The sequence below is a fragment of the Rattus norvegicus genome, chromosome 6 (genome assembly GCF_021556685.1).
Source record: "Rattus norvegicus strain SHRSP/BbbUtx chromosome 6, alternate assembly SHRSP_T2T, whole genome shotgun sequence".
Lineage (NCBI taxonomy): Eukaryota > Metazoa > Chordata > Mammalia > Rodentia > Muridae > Rattus > Rattus norvegicus.
The window spans coordinates 129,398,494-129,426,085 of record NC_141539.1 but is presented as its reverse complement, the minus strand read 5'-3'; the positions used below and the strand labels follow the sequence as shown (position 1 = coordinate 129,426,085).

General features: G+C 48.8%; 1 protein-coding gene and 1 long non-coding RNA gene across 2 annotated transcripts; one reads left to right on the top strand and one right to left on the bottom strand.

The window, feature by feature from the left end:
* LOC148005443 (uncharacterized) lies at positions 1 to 23,700 on the top strand. Its single transcript, XM_087555166.1, has 4 exons — positions 1 to 59; positions 2,545 to 2,735; positions 13,116 to 13,309; positions 23,110 to 23,700. Exons 1-4 carry the CDS (start codon positions 1 to 3, stop codon positions 23,698 to 23,700), a joined length of 1,035 nt encoding a protein of 344 aa, XP_087411292.1.
* On the bottom strand, positions 10,243 to 15,773 carry LOC148005444 (uncharacterized). The gene is made up of 4 exons (XR_015623504.1): positions 15,609 to 15,773; positions 14,152 to 14,469; positions 13,110 to 13,494; positions 10,243 to 11,607 (listed from the first exon to the last, which is right to left on the bottom strand). It is a non-coding gene; the product is annotated as an uncharacterized LOC148005444 (long non-coding RNA).
* Positions 23,701 to 27,592: the final 3,892 nt, after the last annotated feature.

Below are 27,592 nucleotides of genomic sequence, written 5' to 3'. Positions count from 1 at the left end.
ATGGATATCTTGGGATATCTGGAGAGCCATCAGCTCCTGGCAAGTGACTTGGCAACTAGGTAGGATTCTTGGAGTGGATACTTCTGAGCTGGGTTTTGTAGGTGAGTAGGAGTTCCTTTCAGGCCAACAAGTAGGAGACAGTCCTTGGTCAGCACACAGAGTGTAAAGGGTCCCACAGACCCTGCCTTCGTAGTTGCAAAGTTTTGAGGGAGGGACAGAGGCCTCCTTTGTAATAAGTAAAATAGGTCGGTATTCAGTTGCCAGAATCACGGAAATACTCATTACCCCTTGAATGTTCCAAAAGATTCATGTCTTCTGTCGGCACCAACAATAACATACGACGTGAAATGCCACCGGCCCTGGCACCACGTCCAGCCCCGTGACGTCCAATTAGAAATGAGCGCTGATTTCAGATTTATCAGATTCCAGTTTTGACTTTTGTCCAGGAGGGAACAGGGATCCAGTGTTGTTCCAGGCTTGTATTTCACCTTCTCGAGGAAGGAAAGGAAAGACACACGTCGTTTTGACAGGATGCAGAGCCGGGCTCCGAGAGAGGCGCCCTATTTCATAACAGGGCTGCTGTCTTGAACAACCCCGCCCTGTGGGTGCTGGTTAGTCTCTGGGCCCCGTCATGCCCGAGATGTGAAATAGAATGCAGTCATGGGCCGCCGGCGAGCCCAAGACGAAGGGGCATCTGCCAGCTGCCGGGCTAAATGGGCTTGGCTCCGGTGCTTGTCCTTTTAAACTAGAGCGGGGAGCTGGGAGGGACTGGGGTTAGGAAACCTTAGAATTAGCCACAGTTGCCTCTGCCCGAGGAGGAGAACTTCTTCCTGGGAAGTGGGGGCAGTGGAGCAGCAGAGTCACCAGAACTCTTCTCCCTTCTTTGAGCCGCTCACCTTTCCAGGAGTGGGAGATTTTTCCTCCCCCAGGAGAGAGGGCATGCTGGGATGGAACCCAGGACCTTGGGTATGTGAGGCAAGAACTCTACCACTGAGCTAAATACCCTCGCTCCTTGTTTTCACCTTGTCTGCCTTTGTTTTTGGGAAAGAGTATGGCTGCTTAACTCAGACTGTCTCTGAACTCATGCTGTAACCCAGGCTGGTCTTGAACTTGTGATACCTTTTGCCTCAGCCTTCTGAGTGCTGGCATGACAAGTGTGTACCAACCCAGGAACAAACCTCAGGAAGTATTAATAACAAAAATAGTCCCCCACACTTATACACACAGACACCCATGGACGCATACAAACACAGACACAGGCACAGACACACACACACACACACAGCACATGCACAGACACACACAGATGCATACATACACACATGGATACAAGACACACAAACACACAGACATATAAAACCAGGTACACACAGGTACACACACACACACACACACACACACACACACACACACACACCCTCCAGGAGATGGGCTGTAGAGAGACATGGACTTGGGATGACTCTGTCCCTCACTTCCTGAGGGACCTTGGGACTGGTTCAGGGCTGGGTTCCTTCTTGTTAGCAGATGGACGGCTGTGAACACAGGCAGGTTGTGCATGTTCCAGTCCCATTTCTGCGACTCAAGCCTACAGACTTGGGAAGATGGCTGGCTAGTCCTGGGGTGGGGGAGAGGCGCAGTAGAACTGGGTGGTATCCACGAGTCTTCCCTGTTTTCACCCCTATGGCCAATGCCAACCTTGGGCTTGGTGCGGCACAGGGCAGCTACTGTCATGCATTAATTATGACTACTTTGCATACCAGGGAGCCCATCTCTGAGGAATGCAGCACCCAGCTGGTCCTTAGAGGTGTTCTGCAAGGAGGAAGCAGTGATCTCCTCTACTCACTTCTTCAAGGTTATGGGATCCTGGTTGGAGGGGTCTGGACCTGGGGCAGCCATTTGGCAGTGGCAGGAATCTAGCCCTCAGGAAGGAGTGTGACCCCAGCAGCTGTGTGGCCTGCCCAGGATCACACTGATGGCAGCAGGTTCAGGAGCACACACAGGGTCACCTGATCCTGTCCCAGACAGATAAATACTGGAAGGCATTTCCTTTGAGTCAGAGAATGACCCCCACTCCTCTTAATTAAGGGGGATTTGGATAGACACCATTTCTGTTCTTCTTGAGACTGTCATTCAAAAGAGGGACTTTCTGAGGGTGTACCCTCATCAGGAGGCAGAGCCCAGCTGTGAGCTCATCTTTAAAGAAGCCTTTGCAAAGGATTTTTAGGTATCTCCCCAAGCCCCGGAACCTGCCCACACACCTGGGAAGTTCAGGTTACCGCATCTGCAGGCCTTTTATAAACCCCATCCAAAAACAATGCTGGCTTATAACTCAGTAAAAAGGACTTCGGTGAGCGAGCAGAGCAGGACGGGGACGGGGAGGCAAGCCAGGAGGATTGCCTCTGGAGGGGCTGGGGCTATCTTCCCGCAGGGCCTGGAAACTGACCATTCCCGTTTGGGGAGAAAAGCCTGCTAATCCTTAGTAGAATTCACCCTCGTGATGGATGGAGGGCTAAAGGGGTCTACACCTTCCTTCTTATTTGACAGACAGGGAAACCAAGTCTGGGAGATGGGAAAGGTGAGTGAAGATGCTGTGCTCAGTAAACACAAGCCTTTGTTACTTTGGGCTGCCCGTGGGCAGCCTTTGCCAGCAGGGGGCGCTCCTTCCCCTCAGGCGCAGGTGCTGGTGGGCGTGGCTCATCTTGTTCCCTTTCAGGGAGGAAAGGTTTCCTACAGAGGTTGGTACAGTGAGCCAAAGAGTAAGGGGTAAGTAAGAGTTGGGGCTTCTACAGCTGGTATCCGAAGTCAGTTCTTCTGTATGTCTCCGCCTGGTGATTGTGGTCAACAAAAAAAAAATTTTTTTTTCCCTTTGGACCCAGTGATCGCACTCAGGAGAACAGATCTTGGAGTGTTATATGAGAAAATCAAAGACTGATGAAGAAACCTCAGACTCTCTTGTATAAAGGAGTGAAAAGTGACAAGCACTCCTTGCTGATGGCGGGGAAATTCAACACAGGTCTCTTCCCACCCCAGGAAAACAGGCTGCATCTACTGAAAACTGGGTAGGCCTATCTTAGGGGTCCTGCATGGCAGTCTAGGCTCATAGATATGTAAAAGTGCAGGCACATACATCATGGGTTGCGAAAGCTTGTGCTGGGTTTTAGACCTTTTTTATTAAATCCTTACACATACCTGTGTGCATCCCTCACATGCCTGGGTAAAGTCTGAGGCTCACATCAGCAAGTGTACGGTGTATATCCGCGTGGGGTAAGCACTGGGCCAATGTCTGCGGCTGCCCAGTTCACCTCGCAGTATGTGTGTGGGGTGTTGACTGTACATTCTGCAGCTGGCACCATCTCTAATCAGAGCGAGAGGCATTCTATTTGGTGGGGTGGGGATGGGGGTCCAGCTCAGTGTGTAAAGCGTGAAGACACTGATGTGAAAGTGTCTCCTGTAACCCCCAGCTCTGAGGAGGAAGAAGCAGGGGGATCCTGGAGGCTGGTTAGATATTGGGCAAGCTTCAGGTTTAGTGAGAGACTCAAAAAGTAAGGTGGAGAACGACCAAGGAGGATACTCTGTGCTAACCTCTGGCTTGTACACACACACACACACACACACACACACACACACACACACACACACAAACACTACACACCCTCGTCATCTGTGTACACACACACATATGAAATAAAAGTTAAAATATAAGAGGAAAAACACCAAATGAGAGACAGGGATGGTGACCAGCACTGAGTCCTGGGGTGGATACTGAATAAATTCTGTTCACCGGGCTTCAGGAGCCGTTCTCACCTCCTGGCTGCCCTGAGACTTATACATTTGTCCTCTTCCAAAAGGCTGTGGTGTCAACACAGCACTATCAGGCCAAATTAAAGTGGAGCTGGGAGGCAGAGGAAGCCTTGTCAACAGACATACACTCAAAGAAAGGAACACAGACCGTGTCATGTATGTGAAGGTCTTGTCACAGCGTGCTGAGCTAGAATCAGCAAGGCTGTTCTAGGTTGGCCTAGGAATTTGATTTGGATCTCAGGGTTCGGACTGAGCCATCTTTCCATAGCACTGAGGGGAAGTCCGTAGAGGGGGAGCTGGGAGAGGGCAGGTTGCAGCCAGGCGCTCCCCCAGTGTTTGTGCCCCTTACTTCAAGGCAAAGATGTTCAAAAGGACCTTTCCCAGCACTGGCTCCTCCACAGTCACAAGAGGCAAATGTCAAACAGATGTCCTGGGAGGAAAAGAGGAATGAGAAGCACATTATAGAGCTGACAACCCCAGACCAGGGGCAAGTACGGATCCCGCGGGCATGTGTCCGTCTGTCCACACGGATTGCTTTTCACCAGGCACTTACAAACTGCCTCCCAGGTCTCCATGCAGTCGTGAGGGGATGGGGAGAGGGAGGGGCTTTGCTTGGATAAAGTGGTAGGTGATAGCTCAGTAGTACTCATAGCTCCCCAGGTCCAGGCAGCCACCCATCGTCCAGCCACCGCTCTACTGTCTTGCACTGTCATGACCACTGAATCCCTTTCTCCTAACTCCCTAGCATCCCACTCTCTGGGGCCTCTCTTTCTAACAGTACCATCCACATCAGCCCAGGATTTAAGGCCAAGCACAATGCCTCCCCTACCCTCTACCCCCTACTCCCAACCTTCTCTCCAAGCTGAGTTAGTTACACTCTGGCCCCTCTTTGATTCCTTTCTGTCTTTGGAATGGTGCACCCTCTCCCTAGATTACTCATCAGCTCCAAAATCTCCCCTACAACCTTTCAGACTCAAGAGATTGGCCATGAAGTCCTCCCCCACAACCAGGCATGCACAATGTCCCTCATTGCTTTGTCCTGACTCCTCAGTTCTAAACCCTTTGGAGGCAGACAGCCATCATGCCATCTGTGGCGTGGAGGGGCAGACTCAGAGGTGAGGGTCCCCGTGGATGTATATTTCATCCCAAAGCAGTATCATGGAAGTCTTCCTGGAGGAGGTGGCCCACAAGGAGCTGGCTGAGCAGGATCTGCATGGGTGAAGAGAGTGTTGGTGTTCTTGCTGTGTGCCACCCACCCTCACAGATAACTTTACACATGGCCACCTCATTTCACATGCACGAGTCTGGCACTGTTTCACTCCCACTCACAGAGGAAGGATCTGAGGCCCAGAGAGCCTGCCCTGGGCCCCGTCCCAAGTCATGGGTGTCTTGCATTTAGCTTTAGTGTTTGAGATGGAGCTCAGGGCCGAGCCATGCTAGCAAGTTTCCTACCACTGAGCCGTGCCCAGCCCCTCCTGCATTCTCTGAATACACTAACAACACAGGCACCCTATTTCCAGTCCTTACATCCCTTGGTATTTTTACCCAGCCTGAAGGTACATTATCAGTCAGGCCCTACTTTTAAGATCTTTTACCAATTTCTACAGAAGAGGACAGTGCTTGCCTGGGATCCTGCAGCTAGAGAGCAGAAAGTCCACGGCCGGTCTCCAACGTTCCAAGGTGCTGAATTGTGCTCACCCATCCACCTGCTCCTGGGAACCGGAGGGCATAGCCCTCCCTACCCTGACTCCATGGATTTGGTGCTTTGGTAGGATGGAGGAGGCCCTCCTGCCCCATTCTTTCTTTTTCCTGGTTGCCTGCCCATACATTCCTCTGCCTGCTGCCAAGAAGGGGTGGCTGAGTGTTCACAGCCAGTGGAGCAGGTGTTTCTGTACTGCGCGTGCAGGCTCCCCCTCCTCTCCTCCCCCCAACCCTCACTCCTGTTTGTGAACACACGAGGAGTGCCCATGGGCAGTGACACTAAGGACACCCAGACTGTGGCCTTGGGGGCCATTGGAGACTTGTACTTGGTTTTAGAGCTGGCAAATGGCTTGGTGTTTGGATCTAACACAAGACACATCACATTCTAGGGCAGTTGGTAAGAAAGGCAAGATTTTCCGGGTCAGTGTCCTAGCTGAAGCCCCGCCTCTCTCTTGTGATTGGGCTATGAGGGTGCAGCTGCAGAGGGAGATTGGAAGACACTGAACAGGGCATTCTGGTATGTGTACCAGCCCAGTGACTCCTGGCTGTGAACTTGGGCTATGCTCTGTAACTTCTCTGGGCTGTGGTGTACTGATGTACAAAGGTGGCTCTCAGCCCAAAGCCTCCTTGGAGGGTCAAACAAAACATCGTGCGTTTTGGTGCATCCAAGACCACATCATTCACAGAGCACATTTGCTTCTCTTAGAGGTTGGATGTCTGAGGCTGATAGATTTGATTTTGATGCTGGTGAATGGTGACAGAGCTAAAGGACAGTCTTAGCGGGGAGCTGGGGGGACAGACAAGAACTCCTTACATTAGAAACAACTTCTAAGATAACTGTGGTGACAACTGCTCAGTCCATTTAGGACTCCCATGAGTCCTTGATCTAGTGACGCACAGGCACACATGTGCACACTCACACGCACTCACGCACGCACGCACGCACGCATGGTGTATAAAGCACCAGAGGTGAGGTCACCCTCAAGGAAAGACTACATGTGGGGAGGGGTCCAGAGTCTTCCACGAAAAAGCTAGTCCAGCAGTCCACTGTACGTTCTGTGAGGCTGGAAGAACAGGGACCCTCTAGCCCTGAGCAAAAGTTGCCTGGCAGCCAGAGAGCACTTAGCACCAGGACCACCTGTGGACAGAAGGGCACAATAACTAAGGCCTGCCTGTGCTCCTCTTGTAGTCTATAAAGTGTGACTTAGACCTTTGTACACACGGGGAAAACAAGGATTGGTTGGGTCACCTGCGTGTCCCACACAGGACAAGAGAAGATATTGCAAGATATTTGGGGAGTCAAGAACATTCCGTTTCCTTAGTCACTGGGCAACCTGGATTGTCCTGAAGAGGTGTGAGAGAAAGGGAAGCAAGGAAGAGGGAGATAGCACTTCCTGATCCTGGGATGGGGTCAGGGGCATTTGGATTCTACACAGGAGTGGGCAGGGGGAGGAACTTAATCCTCACAGTCTAAATTGGTGCCTTTGTCATTGTTAACAGTGCTTTTAGCTATTTAAGCAACCTCACTTGGCAGATGCATTTAGAGGTGTAGGGGCCTCTGTAGCAATGGGGAGTAGAAACAGGAAGGACATTTATTCTGGAAACACTAAGAGAAGGTCTCTTTAGGTTCATGTCTTCCACCTGTCCTTCCTCTGGTTTGCAAATATCCATCCATTGCAAGACAGGCCAGAGCAGGAGCTTTAGCGTGGGCTCCCGAAATCCTTGAACATTCTAAGGCTCGAACACTTATGTACCACGTGACACTAGACAGCTAATGGGACCTCTCTGAACTACTCCCTAGGTAACAAGAGGCAGCCAATGGGACCCTCCTGAACTGTTTCTTCATCAGTGAAGCACGGATCATGCCTCCACCATGAAGGCTTTAGAGTGAAGATTTTCACTAGGTCCCTACGTGGTGCAGTGACATTACTAGCATTGCTCTATGCTGTCCACAAGCAAGCAGGTCTCAGTCACGACCACCACCTGAGCAGCAGCAGGCAGAAACCTTAAGGAGAACTCTGGGACTTCTAACCAGGCAGATGTCTGAGACCTTCCATCTCAAGACATGTGTCAGCCTTGGAAAGCAGCAAGCCTCACTGGAGATTAAATGCTTCTGTCTGTTCAGCTTCTGGAATCTGACAGGTTAATTGAGGGAGAAACTGAGGCTCAGGGAGGCAGGAGGTCACTGAGTTGACAGTTTGGAATTTGACATATTCTCAAATACCTCACATAAAAGGCAAATCACATCAAGGGCATTGTTATCTCTTTATTGTAGGGCTCTGGCTCAAGGGGTGGCTTTGCAAGCAGGCAGGGCAGGGTATTGTGTGATCTGTGAAAGTGGCCTTTCACTCCCCTTTCTCCTCTCTGCTCCTTGTCACCAACCCTATAGGACTTGCCTAGGGCCCCTTCTCTGCCCAGAACACCAAGCCTAGGGGCAGGTGACTCTCTTTACAGTTCCTGATGCTCTCCACAAGAGGGAAGCTGCCCTTCTCTCTTGCCTTTAAGTGTTGGCCCTTTTAGAAACCTCTGGTTCCCTTTGCTAATGAGGTCTCTGAATTTGAATTTGCACTCAGGCCATCCTGTAGAGCACCTCCTTTTCTCCTGCCTTCTCCCTGCATGCATGGAGACACTTCCACTAGTGTTGACCTTGACTTAAGTATACTAGGTCTGAGGTCAAAGAAGGAATAGAATCCTTATGGAGACCCACCTGGCTACTCTCTGCCAAGGTACCCAGTGCAGAGCAGGCAGGAAAAACAACATGCTGATAGTGGCAATGCTGAAAGTCTTCATGGATTCATCTTTATATCAGTCCAGTGAGGCCAGGATTTTTTTTTTTTAACAGACAAGGAATCCTTCTTAGAGTGGTCAAGTAACTAGGTTAAGGACACACAGAACATGACTTGTAAGTCTGGGATTTGAACCCTCTTTTTTCTTTTTTTCTATTATTTTACTTTTGAGACAAGATTGTTATGTAATCCTGTCTCATCAGACCTTCTTGTCTCAGATGGCCAAGGGCTGGGACGTAGGCATACACCACCATAGTCAGCTTGGATCCCTTTTGTATGTGTGTGTGCATGTGTGCGTGCGTGCGTGTGTGTGTGTGTGTGTGTGTGTGTGTGTGTGTGTGTGTGTGTATGCTTGCTCCTTCAATATCAAGGGAATATTTCTTTATCTCTGATATAAATTGCTAATTCTTTCCTCATTTGCTGGTTGACTTGACATCACTTTCCTAGTTCAGTTTGTAAGTGTATTTGTGAAGGGATCATGAGATCACTGAAGGTTTGCTTTGTCAGCATGAAGATCTGCACAGATGCCAGGTGTGGGGGTGCATATTTGTAATCCCAGCACTGGGGAGGCAGAGACTCCTTGACCAGTCAGGCTACCTACTTATGGGTTCCAGGCCAGTGAGAGACCCTGCTTCAAAAAGCAAAAACAATAGAGTAAACAGCGCATACAGAATGACAGCTGAGCCAGATATGGGGACACATACCTTTAATCCCAGTGCCAGGGAGGCAGAAAAGGGCATAACTCTGTGAATTCAAGGCTAGCAACTTCCCGGGCAGCCAGGGATACACGTACAGTGAGACCATTTAAAAAAGCCAAACAGCAGTGGAAGTTGTTCTCTGAGCTACACACACACACACCCACACACACACACACACACACACACACACACACACACACCCCACACACACAAATGCACATGCACACACAATTTATGGGAAATTAGTAATCCTTTATGTTGTTTGAGTAATGTATCTGTGGAGAGAGGACTTTGTCATTTTGAAGTTATATGTAAGCATGCTGTGGATTTTTTTTTCTTTTTTTTTGGTGCTGGGGACCAAACCCAGGGCCAGGCGCTTGCTAGGCAAGCACTCTACCACTGAGCTAAATCCCCAACCCCATGGATTTTTTTAAAAAATATGAGTATACTACTGCTCTCTTCAGACATCAGAAGAGGATATCAGATCCCATTACAGCTGGTTGTGAGCTAACATGTGTGCTGGGATTTGAACTCAGGACCTCTGAAGAGCAGTCAGTGCTCTTAACCTCTGAGCCATCTCTCCAGATATGGATTCATCTGGAACTTATTTTGCTATTTAGAATGAGATGTGATCACTCCTTCTTCTTTGTCTTGTTTTGGGGACAGGATCACAGGTAACCCACACTGCCCTTAAACTTACTACATTGCAAAAGACGACCATAAACTCAAGTTCTAGGTCCCCAGAACCTAGAAAGCTGGCTCAAGCTTGGGACAGATGCAGGAGGATGCTGGGGATGGGCAAGGTGACCAGTTTTCAGAAATTACCAGTCTGGTGCTCAGTCAGAGCTACAGAAAGGGGACTATGCTATTGGGTCTTAAGCCAGCTGCTCATGTGAGGGTGAGGATTTTCAAGGTGTGGAGGGCAGAGTGCAGAGAAATGTGTGAAGGTCTCATGTCTAGACTTGGCCTGGAGCTCACTACACAGCCAAGGTTGGCCTTGAACTTGAGCTCCGTGTCTGGGGTCACAGGTGTGCTGTCCGACTCCCCCAGTGCTCCTGACATCCCCTGAGGAGGCTTATGTCTCAAAGCTCTTTTAGTGTCTTCCTGAGACCCTAAGCATAAACACGTCTAAGAAACTCAAGCTGCACATTTCATTCCAGTATCTCACAAGGGACTCTAGTGACTCTGGAAAATGTCCTTGGTCAGGGGGGCTGGGCAGGAAGGTGCAGGAGGAAGATGGGAGTCTGGCTTCTTTTGGATGCATCTTTATTTGTGGAGGGGAGCAGCAGGAGCAGCAGGGGTGGAGGGTGGGGAGTGGGGGGTGGAGGTGGGGGTGCGCCCACCCTTCTCATGTTGTCTGATCCTGCTTTCCTCTTCTCATCCGTCTTTCCTGGCTTAAGAATGAGGTCAGGGACACTCGGGGAGCTCAGGTGATTTAGAATACTCAAGACTCGGAGGCACATGGGAGCTGGTCTTTGAAAAGTTTCTGATCCTTCTCCAGAGCCTGCTCCTACCTTGTCTTTTCCTGAAATCTTGCTCACAGGCCTGGTTTGTTTCTAGGCTGCTGCTGGCTGATCCAGCACAGCTCGCCGGCGGCTCTGGACGCTGCTCTGTCGCCGCCTCGTGGCCAAATGTGGGAAAGCAGCTCTTTAAGTCTTTTTTTTCAAGTCAAGCCTCAGAGCACCTTAGGCTTTCGCTGTCTTCTTGAGAGGCTTCTTTGGGTGCTGTTTCTATCCTTGGTCTATTTCCTTCCTCCCACCAAGGCTCTTTCATGAACAGAACCCACAGTTGAGTCCTAGCTTCATTGCTTACCTTTAAGCCTCTGTTTTTCCATCAATAAAATGGGAGAGAAAATCCGGCAATGGTCTTATAGAGCCTTCAAGCATTATGACTAAGGACAGGACTGTAGTGATGTTGTCATTTTAAATGCTTACTGCTCGACACTAAACAAGGCTACCACAAAGCTGAGAGTTCATCGAATATATAATAAATGTAATAGACATTCTGTCATTTTGTCTGTCTATCTGTCTGTCTGCCTGCCTGCCTGCCTGCCTGCCTGCCTGCCTGCCTGCCTGCCTGCCTGCCTACCTACCTACCTACCTATGTGCATATGTGTGTGTGCTCTGGCAGAAGCCAGAGCAGGATGTCTTCTCCTATCACTCTGTGCCTTAGTGTCTCAAAACAGTGCCTCTTGCTGGATGGAAGCCCACCATTTTGGTAATGTGAGTCCTCAGACACCTGTCTCCATCCCCCAATACTGATATTATGGGTAGGTACAGTCTAGCTTTTTATGGGGCTGCTGGGTGTTTGAACTCAGTCCCTCACATTGGCAGAGCCAATGTTCTTACTGAGACACCTAACTGGCCCCCTAATGTATTGATATTAGTTTCTCCCTTTGCCAATTATATAAAGTGCAGTCAAAGTATGTTGCACACACTGCGGTTACTACTGTAAAGATTTTTAGATGCAGGGACTCCATCCACAGGCAAGGTTTCCACAGGAACTCAGCCCACAACGCCTTCAATCTATGAAAACACAGATGTCTGCTGACGGTGGGACAGGTGTGCCCACAGCGACGCGATCTCTGGGAAAATTCTAGAATGCGATGAAGAAGCTGCCACCTAAACAGGGGTGCGAATAAAGAGCAGAGCTGTGGGATCTCACACTGCTGAGTTGGAGGATGAAGCAAGGCGGATATGAGATCCCAGGACAAGTGACCTTTCCCTGTGGTGACAGGGAAGCCAGCAGTCAGTGCGGCAGGGAGGGTGAGGTCACCATGGAGGTCTGTGGCACTCACTCTGTGGCTCTGTCTAGCGGGTGGCTATGCCTTCATGCAAAGGCTCAGAAAGGTGATGTGTACTTAGGTCTATGGCTTTCCCGTAGCTTTAAGTATCCTTCAGTGAATCATAAAGGACGTAGCCCCAGAGTGGATGAACCGGTGGGAGTGGGTTATGGGCAATCTCCACATTTTAAAATGAATTTACTATGCTTCAGTATGTACAGCCTGGGGAGATGGCCTGGTTGGCAAGTTGCTTTCCATGTAAGCACAAGGACACTAGTTCAAGTCCCAGGCCGCTCTGCTCTTTATTCACCAAACATTGAGAACACGTGTTTTTTTTTTTTTTTTTTTTTTTGGTTCTTTTTTTCGGAGCTGGGGAGAGAACACGTGTTTTGAAATGCCATTCGTATGACGACAAATTCAGTCCAGGCCGTGATCTTCCCAGCCATCGTGGATCACAGACACTGGCTTGCTGTGCTTAAGAGAGATGTGGCTTTGCCCATTGGCTGCCCAGGCTGAGTGCTTCCCACCCACTCGAGGGCACTCCCTGAAGGCGCGTTGTTACCCCCTCCCCCCAACAACCCCCAAATGCTCCAGCAAGCAGGCTCTGAACGTCAAAGGACAACTTAATGTCATGTGTAGTTTTAGGCCTCCAATGCTTGCTGCTAAGGACAGGGTGTGAGAGAACGTCAAAATTACGAAGCCCTTAGGGATTTTTGGGCATAGAATCTGGAGAGGGCTGGTACAGCCACACGGCAGCTTCCACTATTGGCAAGGGCAGGATGGCTGGATCTATAAACACCCCCTACCCCTGTCTCGGTAATGATGGGTGGGTACTCCTTGGCTTGCTTTTACTCTAAGAACATTTGGAACTTCCTCAGTCCGGAGGAGGAAGGCTCTGCATCTTAAAATTGTTTTCTGTCATAGGTGTCTTCTGGCCAGAGGTCTCAGACCAGAGGTTCCTACAGGCAGAATATATGGGAAGGTTCGAGGGGTGTCACCTAGGCTAACTGGATCAGGTTGAAGTGGGGTCAGATTTGGGTCTGTGCCAAGCAAGTATTCTAGCACGGTGCCCCAACCCTCACCAGTGTCGAAATTTATAAGCAGAATGAATGACTCGAACTGGGTCTGGTTGGGGTAGGGTGATCTGGTGATTGTGTGGGACAGGCCCATAGTGACCATCTTTCCAACACCCCAGTCTGGGGCTCTTTCCTGTCATCTATTTCCTGTCTTGTCAACTGTTGTATTTCCAAGACCTACTAATATGAGATTGATTGCTCCTTCCCTCGACAGCCCTGTTCCCCAGGCCCCTGCCTCTGAGCACCTATAATTAAACTGTCCTACCTCAAGGTCTGGAGGCTTCAGTGTTTGTGAACATGCTGCTTCCTGCTAAGGTTGGAGCTGGCGATGGCCGAAACACCAGGCGGGGGTCAAGGTGTCCCATAGAGGTCCTGACTGTGGCTACCAACGGAATGCCAGAATGCTTGCACCGTATTCTTTCTCAGAGCTCCAAGCTCCGTGAAGCTGTGAGCATACATGCGTGGGTACGTGCATGTGGTCAGATCTCTGAGCCCAAGTGTACGTATCAGGATCAGGAGTCTGGCTGGGTGTGAGGTCACACTTGATGTCCACTGGGCCATGGAGAGACTGTGGGTACATCATTGCTGGATCACCCGGAAGGCATATGATATACCAGGTGCTTCTGCAAGCCAGGCACCGGGTTACAAAACTGATAATAAACGTTGGAAGAAAGACATAATTAGAGACATTAGAAAATTTAGAGAGGTGTTGCTTTATTTTCTACACACAAATATTTTCTCATATTTCAAAAAGTCCTTTTCCTGTCTATTTATCTATCCATCCATCCATCCATTCATCTATCTCTCCATCCATCCATCCATCCATCCATCCATCCATCCAATCCATCCATCCATCCATCCATCTTTGATGCAGGGTCTTACTATATAGCTCTGATTGATCTGAAGCTCACTATTGTAGACCAGGCTGGTTTTGAACTCACAGAGGTCCCTCTGTGTTTGCCTTGAGTGCTGGGGTCAAAGGCATGTGGCACAACATTCACTACCTTTGCCTAATTTTGAATTCTTTGTGGAGAGCAGGAGATTCATATGGGGTTCACGTTCAGGGCCTCTTAAGAGTTGTGTGGGGGAGCCAGAGAAGTGGCCCAGTGGTTAGGAGCTTGTCCCCAAACCCAGATCAAGTGCTTCACAACCACCTGTAATTCCTACTGCAGGGGATTCAGCACTGTTTTCAGGATTCCTCCAGCATTCACACTCATGTGCATGTGACAGCAAGCTTTTGTGCACAAGGGGCTCAGGTGTGTGCCCAGCCTGGGGCGGGCTCCTCCCCAGAGTCTACAGCTGCTCACCCGATGTGCTCACAGGGAAGCAGGCAGGTGTGAGGCTCGCCAGGGCCATCACATCCATGGATTCACAGAGGGGCTGGTTGGGATGTTTCGGGATGCGTGAGCCTGTTTGTGGTCACATCTCTTTTGCCTGACAGAGGAGTCTCCTCTAACCGCCTCCATCCCTGCAAGGCAAGTGTGAAAAGAACAAAAAGATGCAGAATGAGCTCCAATGTTCTCCACCTTTGCCGCGTGGTCCTTCACCCTTCGTGGCTGAGGCTACGTCATCTTCCCTTGTGTCCAGCCTTCAATGCATTGTTCCAAAGAGGGATGCCAGCCAAGCTATAGTAAAGGAACACATTAAAAAGCTGTGGTAGGGACTGCAGATGTGGTTCAGCTGGCACAGCGCGCTGGCCTCGCACGCACAGAGCATCCCCAGCCGCTCGGAGATGGAGGTGAAGGGTCATGAGCTACACAGCAAATTCAAGACCAGTTTGGGCTATAAGAGACTGGATTCTATAGGAATGTGGACTTTTACTATTCCAGAGACTACCATTGCAGCCTGTTCAGGTCCAGAAGGTGTGAGACGCCCAGTCACCTGGAGAGGGTGAACGCAGGCTAGTGAGCTAAGAAAGACATGGTTCTTTCTGACAGGCTGGCTCTGTCTTATCGTTTACCTTCAAATATACTTCCTGCCCCTGGCACCTCCCCTCTCCCAGCCTCTTTGATTACCTTCCACCACCCTCCTTTAAATATCTCTGAGCAAGGAAGAGGGCATACACTCCAAGAGACTCCCTGTGGCACACAGAGAGAACCGTAACACCCCCAGGGCCAGCCCATCACCCTGGCCAGGAGAAGCACGTGCTGAGCCAGCAGACATCACTGCTAGGGGCTGGTTCTGTCCTGCTCCTGTCTGTGTTGGGTCTAGTGTACCAGACCACATCTAATATCCTGGATCCTGGTACCACCTGAGCCCTGGGCCAGAGCGTGGGCAGAGGCAAGACCCCAGTAGCTCTGATTCTGGGGAGCCCACACACCAGGCACTTCCCTGGTTTATATTAAGCCATACTGTGAAAATGAGCTTTCTGCTGTGGCCAACCTCAGGGAACTTTTCTACCAATGGCCAAAAGGATGGACCTCGTGGCAACCGTGCAACTCTGTCCTAGGGGGCGGCATGCCGAGGACGGGGCATGGACACACTCGCCAACCCTTATCTGCAATATCCAGTGCTTGCTTCGCTCATCCCTGGCTCACACAGCACACACCTGTTCTTCACCTGGCCAGCGCCACCTTTCTACTTTGGTAAAACCTGTCTTCCCTCGGGCCCGTCCCCACTTTTCAAACACGCAGGACGTTCCCTCTGCCAGAGCTCGCCAGCATGGTTTGCCCTCCTCCCTGCGCCACGCCTGGAGCTGAGCTTTCGGCAGACCCCTGACCTAATTATGAGCACGAGCAAGCTTGAGAATGGGATCTTGGTTTACCGTTTTGGGGAAGGAGGCCATCTTTCTTCAGCTGGAGCAGTGCTCTCCAGAACCCATGCAGTCAGTTGGCTTCTTCAGGCCAATCCTGGAACCACCTGAGGCCCATGGTGCAGAGCCTGAGTGGAAGAAAGAGAAACGGCCGCAGACAGTGCCGCCTCTGATTGCGTCACTTCTGCGTCGAGATCAGGCCTTGCCGGAAGCCTGGGCGATCTTTCCATAGTTTATTGTGAGTCAATAAACTCTTATCAGCGATTGAAGGTATCTGAACTGCATTTTCCATCACTTGCAGCCTGAACCCGTAACTGGTATATCTCCTTTCTCTCCGTTAGGAGCCAGTGCGGACTCTCGCTCTGCGTCGAGGGGGTCCAGTGGGATTGCAGGGGTGTGTGAACGCGCATATGTGCGTGCATGAGTGTACGTGTGTGTACGTGCGCGAGTGTGTGTGTGTGTGTGTGTGTGTGTGTGTGTGTGTGTGTGTAGGTGTGAAGGTGCACATGCACAGAGGCCAGAGATCAACATTAGGGCTTATTCTCAATTATTCTTTACCTTAGTTTTTGAGACAGGGTCTCCAGAGCCTCGCTCACACTGAACCTGGGGCTCACTAATACAGCAAAGTTGGTCCAGTGAGCTTCAGGAATCCCTCTGTCTCAATCTCTCTAGAACTAGGATTATAGATGTACAACATGACATTCAGCTTCCCATGTGGGTATTGGGGATCTGATCTCCGAGGAGCCTTATGCTTGCAATGCAAACTACTTTATCAATGAGCCATCTCCCCTGCTGAAATCACTATTATCTTCAGTATCTCGTCCTCCCTGTCCCCCCCCCCCCCCCTCCTCCTCCTCCTCCTCCTCCTCCCCTCTCCTCCCCTCCCTTCCTCCTCCTCATAGCCCCAGCCTCTGAGCTTCCAGAATGCCTTCATTTCCAGGGCAGCGTAAGGGTAGACTTTCCTGGGAACCCAAGTCTTTAGGTTTTTGCCTCCATCCAAAGCTACGCTCTGCCACCAAGTTGGGAGGCTCAGCTCCTCCAGCCTGTGAACTCTGCAACATTCTGTAGCGGAAACATCTGGGCCCCCCACCCGCCCCGGTGAGCACACTACTCAGACTGCCGTAAGTCACGGCGGCACGTCCAGGGTTTTATTGCAGTTATGAATTATGGATATGACCTGGGCTGTGCGGTTCTCATTATTTTTTTTTTCCTGCTGCAATTAAGCCACAAATCATGCCTGAGAAATGGGAGGGTGACTGAATTAGTCAGGATTCGCTCATAATAGGCTGACCCTGGAAAAGCCATCTGAGAGGGGTCAGATGTTGGCCAGGCCTCAAGAGGCTGCCTAGGAGACAAATATATCTCCTTGCCCAGGTTCTTAGTTAATAGGCTCGGTACATCCAACAGGCTTGTGCTGCCTGTCCGCACTTAACCCACTCAGTACCTGTGTTCAGCCTCAGTGGACCAGGGAGAGACTCACTGAGACGAAGTGAGGACAGATGCTGATGGAGCAACCGCTGCCAAACTGAAGAAGATGAACTTGCTGATTCTGTGGGCCTTGGCTGTGAGTGGGAAGAGCTGACAGCGTGTGCCATCCCCAGATTCTGAGATTCAAGGGGCTTCTCATTATGTGGGACAATGTGGATCGTGTACAGAGACTGAAAATATTACCTGTAAAATCAAAGAAGAAAGAGAGAGAGAGGATGAGGAGAGAGAGGAGAGAGAGGGGAGAGAGGGGAGAGAGAGAGAGAGAAGAGAGAGAGGAGAGAGGAGGAGGGGAGAGAGAGACAGAGACAGACAGAGACAGAGAGAGAGGAAGAGGAAAGAGAGGAGAGAGAGAGGAGAGAGAGGAGAGGAGAGAGAGGAGAGGAGAGAGAGGAGAGAGAGAGGAGAGGAGAGAGAGGAAAGAGAGAGAGAGAGGAGAGAGAGAGGAGAGAGGAGGAGGGGAGAGAGAGACAGAGACAGAGACAGAGAGAGAGGAAGAGGAGAGAGAGGAGAGAGAGAGGAGAGAGAGGAGAGGAGAGAGAGGAGAGAGAGAGGAGAGGAGAGAGAGGAAAGAGAGAGAGAGAGAGGAGAGAGGAGGAGGAGGGGAGAGAGGGAGAGAGAGACAGACAGACAGAGAGAGAGAGGAAGAGGAGAGAGAGGAGAGAGGAGGAGGAGGGGAGAGAGGGAGAGAGAGAGAGAGAGACAGACAGACAGACAGAGACAGAGAGAGGAAGAGGAGAGGAGAGAGAGCTCACTACTTTTCAGCACAATATATTGTACAATAGTATAATACAGTGTCCTATTCAGTACATATATTTAGTACAGTATGTGATTCCACCATAAGCATTTGTAGGAAAAACCATACCTGTAAGGTTGGGTCCTATCCAAGGTTTCAGGCATCCACTGGGGATCTTGGAATGTGGCCCCTCACATAATAGGAGATGATTGTCATTTTTGTAATTAGTTGAAATATAATGGACATATACAAAGAGTTCTCAGCTTGATTTCAGGCTGTACAATGGGCACCCAGGTCAAGGTTTGCTGCTACAGAAAGAAGTGAAGCAGGTTTAAAGGACCCCTGGAGCCCGTGTTCAGCCAAGACAAGGCTGTACAGAATTCTCTGCACTGCTAATGAAGACAAGGTCCGGGCACAGACAAGCTGCTTTGTAGACAGGACACGCTCAGAGCTGCTGCTCCTGGGGCCACAGGGGTGGGGGTCAGGGAGACAGTCTGTGTGGCCGTCTCGGAAAACACAGTTGTCCTATGGTAAGTAGCACGTACTGGTGACTGTGGGATTGTATTCCCATCATTCTTCCAGCCGTTCTTATTGCTCTGCATCTGGAAACTGAGCACTGCGACAGAGAAAAAGGTGGGACGTCTTGGGGGTGTGGGGTTGTCCTAAGGAAACCCCATCAAACTGCAAGTCCCGCCCCCATGTCCTTTGAAAGCCACTGGGTTCCAGGTCAAGTCCAAACCCCTAGTTCTTGTTATACCTCCACTGTACTGATCAGAATTCTAGGTTAAAAGCAGAAAAAGTCACTCTGCTTATCCTGAAGAAGACAGGGGATTTTATGTTTTCGGTTGTGAGCCTAGGTTTTAATGGCTGAGCCTGAGGCAGGGAACTTTCAAAGGACATTAGCAGTCTGCGACTATCAACTTCTCTTGCATGGAAAATTTACATCTGAAGGCCTGTATTCTGTTCCCAGCACCAAGTAAGCCAAGTACGGTAGCACGCACCATGCCCCTGTTACTTCAGAGTCAGAAGGGAGGCAGAAGGGTCCTAAGTTCAAGGTTAATAGAGACTTTGTGGACAGCATAGTACACACGAGAAACTGTCTCAGAAAACCAAAACAACAGAAGCATTAGCAGCGCTCAGAATTTTGTGGGGAAGTCAGGAGTATAAGCTTGGAGGATTCTGCCTCAATAGAAGGACCAGTGCCTCTATCAGAGAACCAGAGGCGGCAAACTAGTGCTGACACTGCTGGTTAGTGAGTCACCACTGGGTCCCCTGCTATCTAAGCAAGCTGGAGGCTGCTGGGCCAGTCTACCAGTGGTCTTCACATCATCCTATGGTTATGTCTCATTGGAAGATTCAAAATCATCCCATGGTGTGGCCTAGCTGCAAGGGAGTCTGGGGAGGAGTTGCTGGGAAGCCCACAATCCTTTGAGAAGATTCTGGAATACAGAAGGAGTGTGCAAAACCTTTGAGTAACTACAGGGCATCACACATCCGTGGCCCTATGAAGCTCTGAGTGGGTTTTGTCATTGATTCACTGCCCTGGTTCTCTCATGTGACTGACTCTACCCTCATTCCCTGGTTATCTCTTGTCAGTCTCCTCTCCTCAAAGCTCTTTCCACTTCTACTGGCTGCTCCATTGTCTGCCAGGTCCCTGTCTAGGCATCTCCCCTAGCCTACCACAGCTGGGTTCCTGGGTCTATCTTCCCCTTAAGTGGGTCACAGGGCAGACTGTACCTTTCCTACCTCAGGCTCCAGCATGTGATTGATGAATTGGCACACAGTAGGTGCACTGCTCGGGTGCGCGAAGAGTGAATAATCAAGTCCACATCCCCAGAGACTCCCATCGTTCAGAGCTGGGTCTGAGGCCCAAGGCCTGTCAGGTAGCTCTCAATAGACATACTGATTTCCCCTCCATCCCCCAAAGAAAGGAGCACACAGGGTCCCTCAACCCAGAACAGCACTCAGGGCCAACAGCAAAGGAGAAAGACCCAGCAAGACTAGGCTCCCTGGTCACAAGGAAGGTGACTGTTTTCATGCTAAGCACCTTTTCCTACCGAAGGATGTGGAAGGATGTGGCAGGCTGGGCTCACTTGTCTCCTCTGAGGGGAAGGCATGCTGTTGGCAGGGCCTACAGGAGACGCATGCAGGGGATAATTAGAAGCGAAGCTTTGGATGTTTTTATAACGAGCCTGAGCACTTTCCACTCAACTGACATTCCACTGCTCAAATCAACGTCATCCTCACGTCTAATGGCAAATGACAGTGTTTATATAAAAGAGAGGAACAAGAGGAGGCATATGGACCCCAGTCGTCCAGCCCGTCTCCCTTCCGATCCTATGTCTCCACTTCTCCTTGCCTTCGCTGTCAGGTTGGGTCATGGTGGGTGAGAATTTGGACCCCAGAGGCCAGTGACATCTGCATGAGGGGTCAAAGTCAGAGAGAATGGAGGCCAGCCTGGGGAGGGGGTGTCAGAGTTGAGTGTGTGTGCATGCATCTGTGTATAGCTTGTGTGTATGTGTGTGTAGTGTGTATGCGTGTGTGTAGTGTGTGTATGCATGTGTGTGTGCTGTGTGTGTAGTGTATTGTGTGTGTGTATGTGTGTATGGTGTGTATATAGTGAGTGTGGTATATGTGTATGTGTGCATGTGTGTGTGGTGTGTGTATGTGTGTGTATATGTGTGCATATGTGTGTATGTATGTATGTGTGTATGGTGTATGTATAGTGAGTGTGGTATATGTGTATGTGTGCATGTGTGTGTGGTGTGTGTATGTGTGTGTATATGTGAGCATATGTGTGTATGTATGTGTGTGTAGTGTGTGTATAGTGTGTGTGTAGTGTGTGTATGCATGTGTATGTATGTATAGTTTGTGTGTATGTGTGTGGTGTGTGTGTATATGTGTGTATATGTGTGTATGAGTGTGTATATGTATGTGTGTGTGGTGTGTGTATAGTATGTGCGTAGTGTATGTGTAGTGTGTATGTGTGTGTATATGTGTGTGTGTGTGGTGTGGTGTGTGTGTGTGTGCCTGTTACTTCCTATACACAGCTCTCAATACAAAAGCACCCACAATTTAAAAGGCACTGCATCCCTTCCATTCCTAGCCTCTACTCTCCCCTAAGTACCCCAGCCTCTCAGTGGCAGGTCTATCTGACTGGCAGCCTCCCACTCTCCTGAGGGTGGGATCTAAGCAACCTCATCCCATACTTTCTTTCTCCTTATTTTCTTCCAACCTCTCTCTTTCCTTCCTGCCCTGCCTTGGCCTCAAATTTGAAAATCTTAAATCTTGGGATTCATCACTTTAAGGAAACAGATTATCCAGGCCTACAATCTGACCCTTGGGAAGTTGAGGCAGGAGGATTGTAAGCCCAGAGTTCGCCTGGATAACTGCATGGGTTTCATGCTAGCATAGGGAACTCAGTAAGGTCCTGTCTCAAATGTGTGTGTGTGTGTGTGTGTGTGTGTGTGTGTGTGTGTGTGTGTGCTTTTATGCATGTGTGTGTATGTTTCATGGTGTGGGTTTGTAAATACCTGTGTGAGTGCAGAGGTCAGAGCAAGATGTCTGGCCTCCTCCCTCAGGCCTTATTGCCTTGAGACAGAATCTCTTACCAAACCAGAAGGTCTCTTTTTTGGCTAGGGTGGTTAGCTGGTGAGCTCTCTGGGCATCTGCCTGTTTGTCCTGTTCCCTCAGTGCTGGAGTCATAGGCACAGGTAGCTTTGTTTAAGATTTTTGTCTGGCTCTGGGAATTTGAGCTCCAGTCTCCATATCTTCACATTTGTGGAATAAATATTCCTGCTCCCTGAGCAATCTCCCCAGACCCCTACCTCAAATTTTCTTTTAAGAAGGAAAAGAGGCTGGGAGTGTAGCTCAGTGGTGGAATGCTTGCCTGGTCTAGACAAGGCCCTGCATTTCTTTCTCAGCAATGATGAAAATAAAGTAAAGACAAGAGGAGCTAACTTCCTAGCAACAATGTTTTCTGGGCCTTAGAGAACCTCTGTCAGGTAACTTCGCTCCCGAAGGCTTTACTTTCATAAAACCTTGCTATTGTCGTTCAGTGTCCCTGTGTCTAGGGGCCACCAGGGCATTGAACCATCCTTCTGAAAACATGAGACCTGAAACTGGAGGTCACAGTCTCATCTGCTCAAGTCCCTGGTGGGCAGGGTGGTGCCCTGTGAGGTCTCCTGGCTTCCAGGCTAATCTAACCTCAGAACTTCCTGCTGTTCTCTGCTTTGTCCTCCCAATCTCCTTCTATCTCCAGAAGTGCAGGCCATTCCTTTACGGGCTGGTTGGGCTCTAGTCAGCCTGATCACCTGATCATCACACTCACTGAGTCTGACCCTCTGCCAGCCCACATGGTCCTTGCTATAGTCTCTCCACAGGATTCACGCTGCAAACCCCAGGAAAGCAGAGATCCTGTGTGTTGGCGTGCTTAGCATAGCATGATCAGATCCTAGGTCAGCCTTCTGTATACTTCAGCAGTAGACACAGAGGCAAAAAGGAAGCCACTTCAAGACCCACAGGTTCCCAGCCTTGTTGAGTCATTGGCTTTAATGTCAAATCTGTCCTCCTCACCCATGCTTCTGGTGTTCTGGGCAGAGCTGGTGGTCTTGGTGTAGGGTGTTCCTCTAGCTTGTGACAGTTTCTTTCTAGACCCATCACATTTGTGGACCTTTAACAAGCAATTTGATACTTTTTTTATATGTCTGCCAAGTTACAGTCAGACTGTCCCGGGTGGATGGAGGAGTTTCCTCTTACTTATTAGCTGTCTGCAGTAATCCGATCATAAGGATGCCTGCTTTTCTCTTCAGGACCCAGGTCTGCATCTCCAGCACTGGGTGCTTTAGAATACTAGAAATAAGCAAATACTGGAAAACTCACTAGAAACACCAACTAATACCTATTTCCCATTTCCTATTTTTCTTTAAATCCCTTTTGACCCCATTGGGGTGGGGAGTCCCAGATGTTTACAACTATTAAGTTTTTAAAAGTCCAGCTACACCTGGACAGGTGTCCAGTGGTTAAGTGCTTCTGCAGAGGACCTGGCTTCAGTTCCCAGCACCCACATGACAGTTCAGAATTGTCCTTAAGTCCAGTCCCAAGGGGAATCCATCCCTCTCCCTGGCCTCTGGTCATCGGATGCATACATACATGGAGGCAAAATACCTGTACACACAGAATAAAGTAAATCTTTCAAAAACTCCACGTGGCCAGGTGTTGGTGGCACATACCTTTAATCCCAGCAGTCAGGAGGCAGAGGCAGGTGAATCTCTGAGTTTGAGAGAGTTTTAGGTCAGCCAGGGCTACACAGAGAAACTTCATCTCAAAAACCCAAAAGAAGAAGAAGAAGGAGGAGGAGGAGGAAGAGGAAGAAGAGGAGGAGGAGGAGGAGAAAAAGAAGAAGAAGAAAAAGAAGAAGAAGAAGAAAAAGAAGAAGAAGAAAAAGAAGAAGAAAAAGAAGAAAAAGAAGAAAAAGAAGAAAAAGAAGAAGAAAAAGAAGAAAAAGAAGAAGAAAAAGAAGAAAAAGAAGAAGTAGTAGTAGTACAGAAGAAGAAGAGGAGGAGGAGGAGGAGAAGAAGAAGAAGAAAAAGAAGAAGAAAAAGAAGAAGAAAAAGAAGAAGAAAAGGAAGAAAAAGAAGAAGAAAAAGAAGAAGAAAAAGAAGAAAAAGAAGAAGTAGTAGTACAGAAGAAGAGGAGGAGGAGGAGGAGGAGGAGAAGAAGAAGAAGAAGAAGAAAAAGAAGAAGAAGAGGAGGAGGAGGAGAAAAAAAGCCAACCCACCCAGCTCAAAAAACCCCAAACCAACACCAACAACCCCCTGCCAAAACCAACCCAAAACAACAGCCCCCAAAAACAAACCCCAAATTTCACACTTCCCATCATAGTGGATTATAAGAATTTTCTCCCTGAAGGCAGGTGGCTCATTGTGTGTTTCATGGCATAGTCATTACAGCTTGGTATAGAAATCACCCAGGTTGGAGTTTTCTAAAAGACATGTAAGGTAAAGACCCAGTGGCCTCCTGCAAACACAGAGGCTGGGCTCTGCAAGAACAGATTCCTTTTGAAGTTCCAAACAGTTTCTGGCACCAGAAGCTGAGAAGGAAGCCGGGAAATTCAAACTAAAGTTGATGGTCTGAAAATGTCCAATTTCAGAGTTGTGGCCATGAGATTTCTCAGCCTGTCCAGCAGAGGGCGCACTCCTGAGAGCAGAAATGTCCAGATCTTGAGAGGGTGGTAGGTTGTTTATGTATCCTGGTACAGAGACTGTCTGAAGTGCCCTCTTAGGTGGATTGAATGAGAAGTGCTCAGGCATTTGAAGACTCAGTCCTCACTTGATGGTGCTGTTTAGGAAGACTTAGTGTAGCTTTGCTGGAGGAAGTATGTCTTGGGACCAACTTCAAGAGTTCATAGCCTGGCCCTACTAGTCTGCTTTCGCTGTTTCTGGCTTGTGTTTGCCATGTGAGCTCTCAGCTTCACTCCTGCTGCTATGCTGACACTGCTACGCTGACACACCTCCATGCTTCTCTGCAACTGTAAGTCCTAAGGGCTCTAAACTTCTTATATCTGTCCATACAATTTTATATTTTCTTCCTGTGGAAGAAAATCTTTAGAGCCGTGTATGTGTGTGTGCGTGCGATGTACATTGATATATTTGTGCTTGCATGTGTAGGGATATCTATCTATCTACAGATATATATCTGTGTGTAGACATGAACATATGGAGGCCATATTACACATGTATGAGAATATGTATGTATAGGCACACATGAACACATGGAGGCTAGCTCACACACATGTGGAATACATATGTGTGGGTGCACATGAATACAGGAAGCTAGCTCATACATGTGTGGGAATACATGTGTGGGTGCATATGAACACATGAAGGCTAGCTCACACATGTGTGGGAATACACATGTGTGGGTGCACATGAGCACATGGAGATCAGACATTGATGTCAGGTGTTTTCCTCAATCTTTTTCCACTCTGTTGAGACAAAAATCTACTGCAGGCCCCTTGCTGATTCTGGTTAGGCTAGCTGGCCAGCTTGCCTGAGCGAACCCCATGTCTGCCCCCTAAGATCTAGGGTTCCCTTTAGGTTTTAAAATTCTTATTAAGGAAGGGCCCCACGTACCCATCCACCCACCCACTCACATCTTATCTATTCTTGTTAAAAGAGAAAGAATTGATTGGTTCTGGCATATTTAGTATGTATCTGGCATGTTTCACTAAGCATTCATTTAAAAAAATAGTTTTTAGATTTTCTGGGATTTCTTGATAAGTCATTCTGTCTGAAAGTAACATGATTTCATCACATCCTCAGAAATTATGGCTTTTCTCTTTGCTTTATTCAGAAACAATTAGGATGAGAATTCCAGTCCAGCGTGGGCCAACACACACCATCCCTGCCACCGAATTCTGGACCCAGTGAAATGTCAATACCCATGGTTCTTATCATGACATGTGACATTCAGTTTAATTTTGGCATTTTTTTCTCTAGAAAATTGAACTGAGAATAAATATCAACCATCATGAGGTATAAATGTATTTATGGAAATGAGTTTTAGCCTATTAACAGGTGAGCTGTTATTAAACATCCTGTCTCCCAATTTCCCCGCTTAGTCCTATAGAATGTCTGTCAAAACCAAATTGGATACTTCGGTGTGTTAATGCATCTCATGTTTTCCCACTTGTATTTCACACAATTGAGGTGTGTGTACATGCATGTGTGCACATCTCTCTGTGTGTGCATGCGCATGTGTGTGTGCCATATGTATATATATGTATGTGCATGTGTGTATATGTGTGTGCCCATGCATGTGTGTGTGCCCATGTGTGTGTGCATATGTGCACGTGTGTCCTTAGGTCTCTGTGAGGATCCTAACATTTGCCAGCATAGGCTGAAGCTCTGAGGCTCTGTGAGAAGGCCTAACTAAGTAGAAGCCCACACACTCTCTGCTTAAACACTGAGAAGCTGTGAACCCAGTGAATGGATCTCTAGATAAGACTGACTGTATCTCTCCTTCAGCTATACCTAGTGAATGGCAAAACAAATCACCTATAGAAGTGTGGTTATAAGATAGCACCAGGAAAATATTCAAGGAAAAATGGATTGCCGCTGCCTGATCTGATGATGATGATGAGTACATGATGTGTTCTGATGTTGGGTACATGATATGACATGATCTGGTGATGGGTACATGACATGATCTGATGTTGGGTACATGACATGAAATGATCTGGTGATGGGTACATGACCTGATATGATCTGATGATGGGTACATGACATGATATGATATGATGGGTACATAATATGATCTGATGTTGGGTACATGACATGATCTGATGTTGGGTACATGATATGACATGATCTGGTGATGGGTACATGACATGATTTGATGATGGGTACATGATGTGATCTGATGATGGGTACATGACATGACATGATCTGATGATGGGTACATGACACGATAGAAGAACACAAAATTCTTACATTGTTTATTTACAAAAGGACAATTTCTTTCTATTTTAATTTCTGTGGAATTTAACAAAATTTCCATAACTGATGTTATCACACATTTCTATTAATAGTAGTGATCTGTTGGTGTGTGTGTGTGTGTGTGTGTGTGTGTGTGTGCGCGCGTGTGCATGCGCACATGTTTGAGAAAGTAGGAGACAAGAGTATCCTTTAGCTAAAGGGCTTACCAGAGCATAACAGAATGTGGTGGTTTGAATATGTTTGGCCCACATAAACTCATGTGTTTGAATGCATAGCGCACGGGGAGTGGCATCACTAGGATGTGTGGCCCTGTTAGAGCAGCACCCTGGGGTCAGGGTGTACATTACTCCAATATGCCCCTACTCACATACTCAAAGCTTTAAATAGCCTTTGTTAACCCCATTAAAATGAGCTATCTCACTGAAGTCACCTTCCGAGGATCTGTTCTCTCTCTTCTCATCGCTGCTTGAGATCTCTGGGCCTTGGCTGCCCTGCCTTGCTTCCCCTCTCAGGCTCCAATGGAGGGGAAGTCGAGCCTGGATAACAACACATGGGTTGGGGGGTAGACAGAAAGAGAGAGGACGGGGACACTCTGTGTCTCTACACAGAAGAATCGCAGCTCAGTATTTTCTTAGAGCAGTTGAGGCAAGGTGATCCAAGAAGGCAACCACCTTTTTCTCTCCCCGGAAATACAAATGTAGGGATTTAGGGTTGTCAAGTTCTTCCAGGCATGAGCCTGAGTTAAAGGCAAGCTCTCTGGGACAGCCTTGGAGACTCCTGAGTTAGTCTAGATGCATGAGTCCAGCAAAGAGGACGGGACCTTTGAGTTTGGGTGAGCAAGATCTCTTGGCTGGGACAGGGGATAAGGAATGCCCTCAGGGACAGACAGTAGAACACAAGGCTAACTGGAGAGAATTCACTTTTGGAATAGCTTTTGACCTGAAGGCAACTGGGGAAGAGAGGGAGGAGCCTGATTCAGAGGGAGGAGGTGGCCAGCTGGATACATTCCAGGGTCCAAGAAGGATGAGTCATTCAAATCTCGGGGTGTCATCCATGTACAGGCAGACACAGAGTAGAATGGGGCTCGCCCAGGAAGGCAGAAATCCTGGGATTCTGCACCTTGTGGATCCAACACTGACTCTTCCTGATTCTAAGGCACCTTCTCCCCACACATGGTTCTTCTAGAATGGCCAGTGCGGGATGGGGAGATTGGGGTGGGAGTGGGGTAGGGTTGAGGCAGACCTCTGTCTCCATCCCCGAGGCAGCATCTCAGGTCC

Excerpts from the sequence above, each read along its gene's own strand:
- LOC148005443 (XM_087555166.1), top strand. The coding sequence starts at position 1 with ATGGATATCTTGGGATATCTGGAGAGCCATCAGCTCCTGGCAAGTGAC. Across the intron at positions 2,736-13,115 it reads AGGAAAGGTTTCCTACAGAG|GTCTGGAGGCTTCAGTGTTT; the intron begins GTTGGTACAGTG and ends TCCTACCTCAAG. Across the intron at positions 13,310-23,109 it reads CTGTGAGCATACATGCGTGG|GTCAGCCAGGGCTACACAGA; the intron begins GTACGTGCATGT and ends AGAGAGTTTTAG.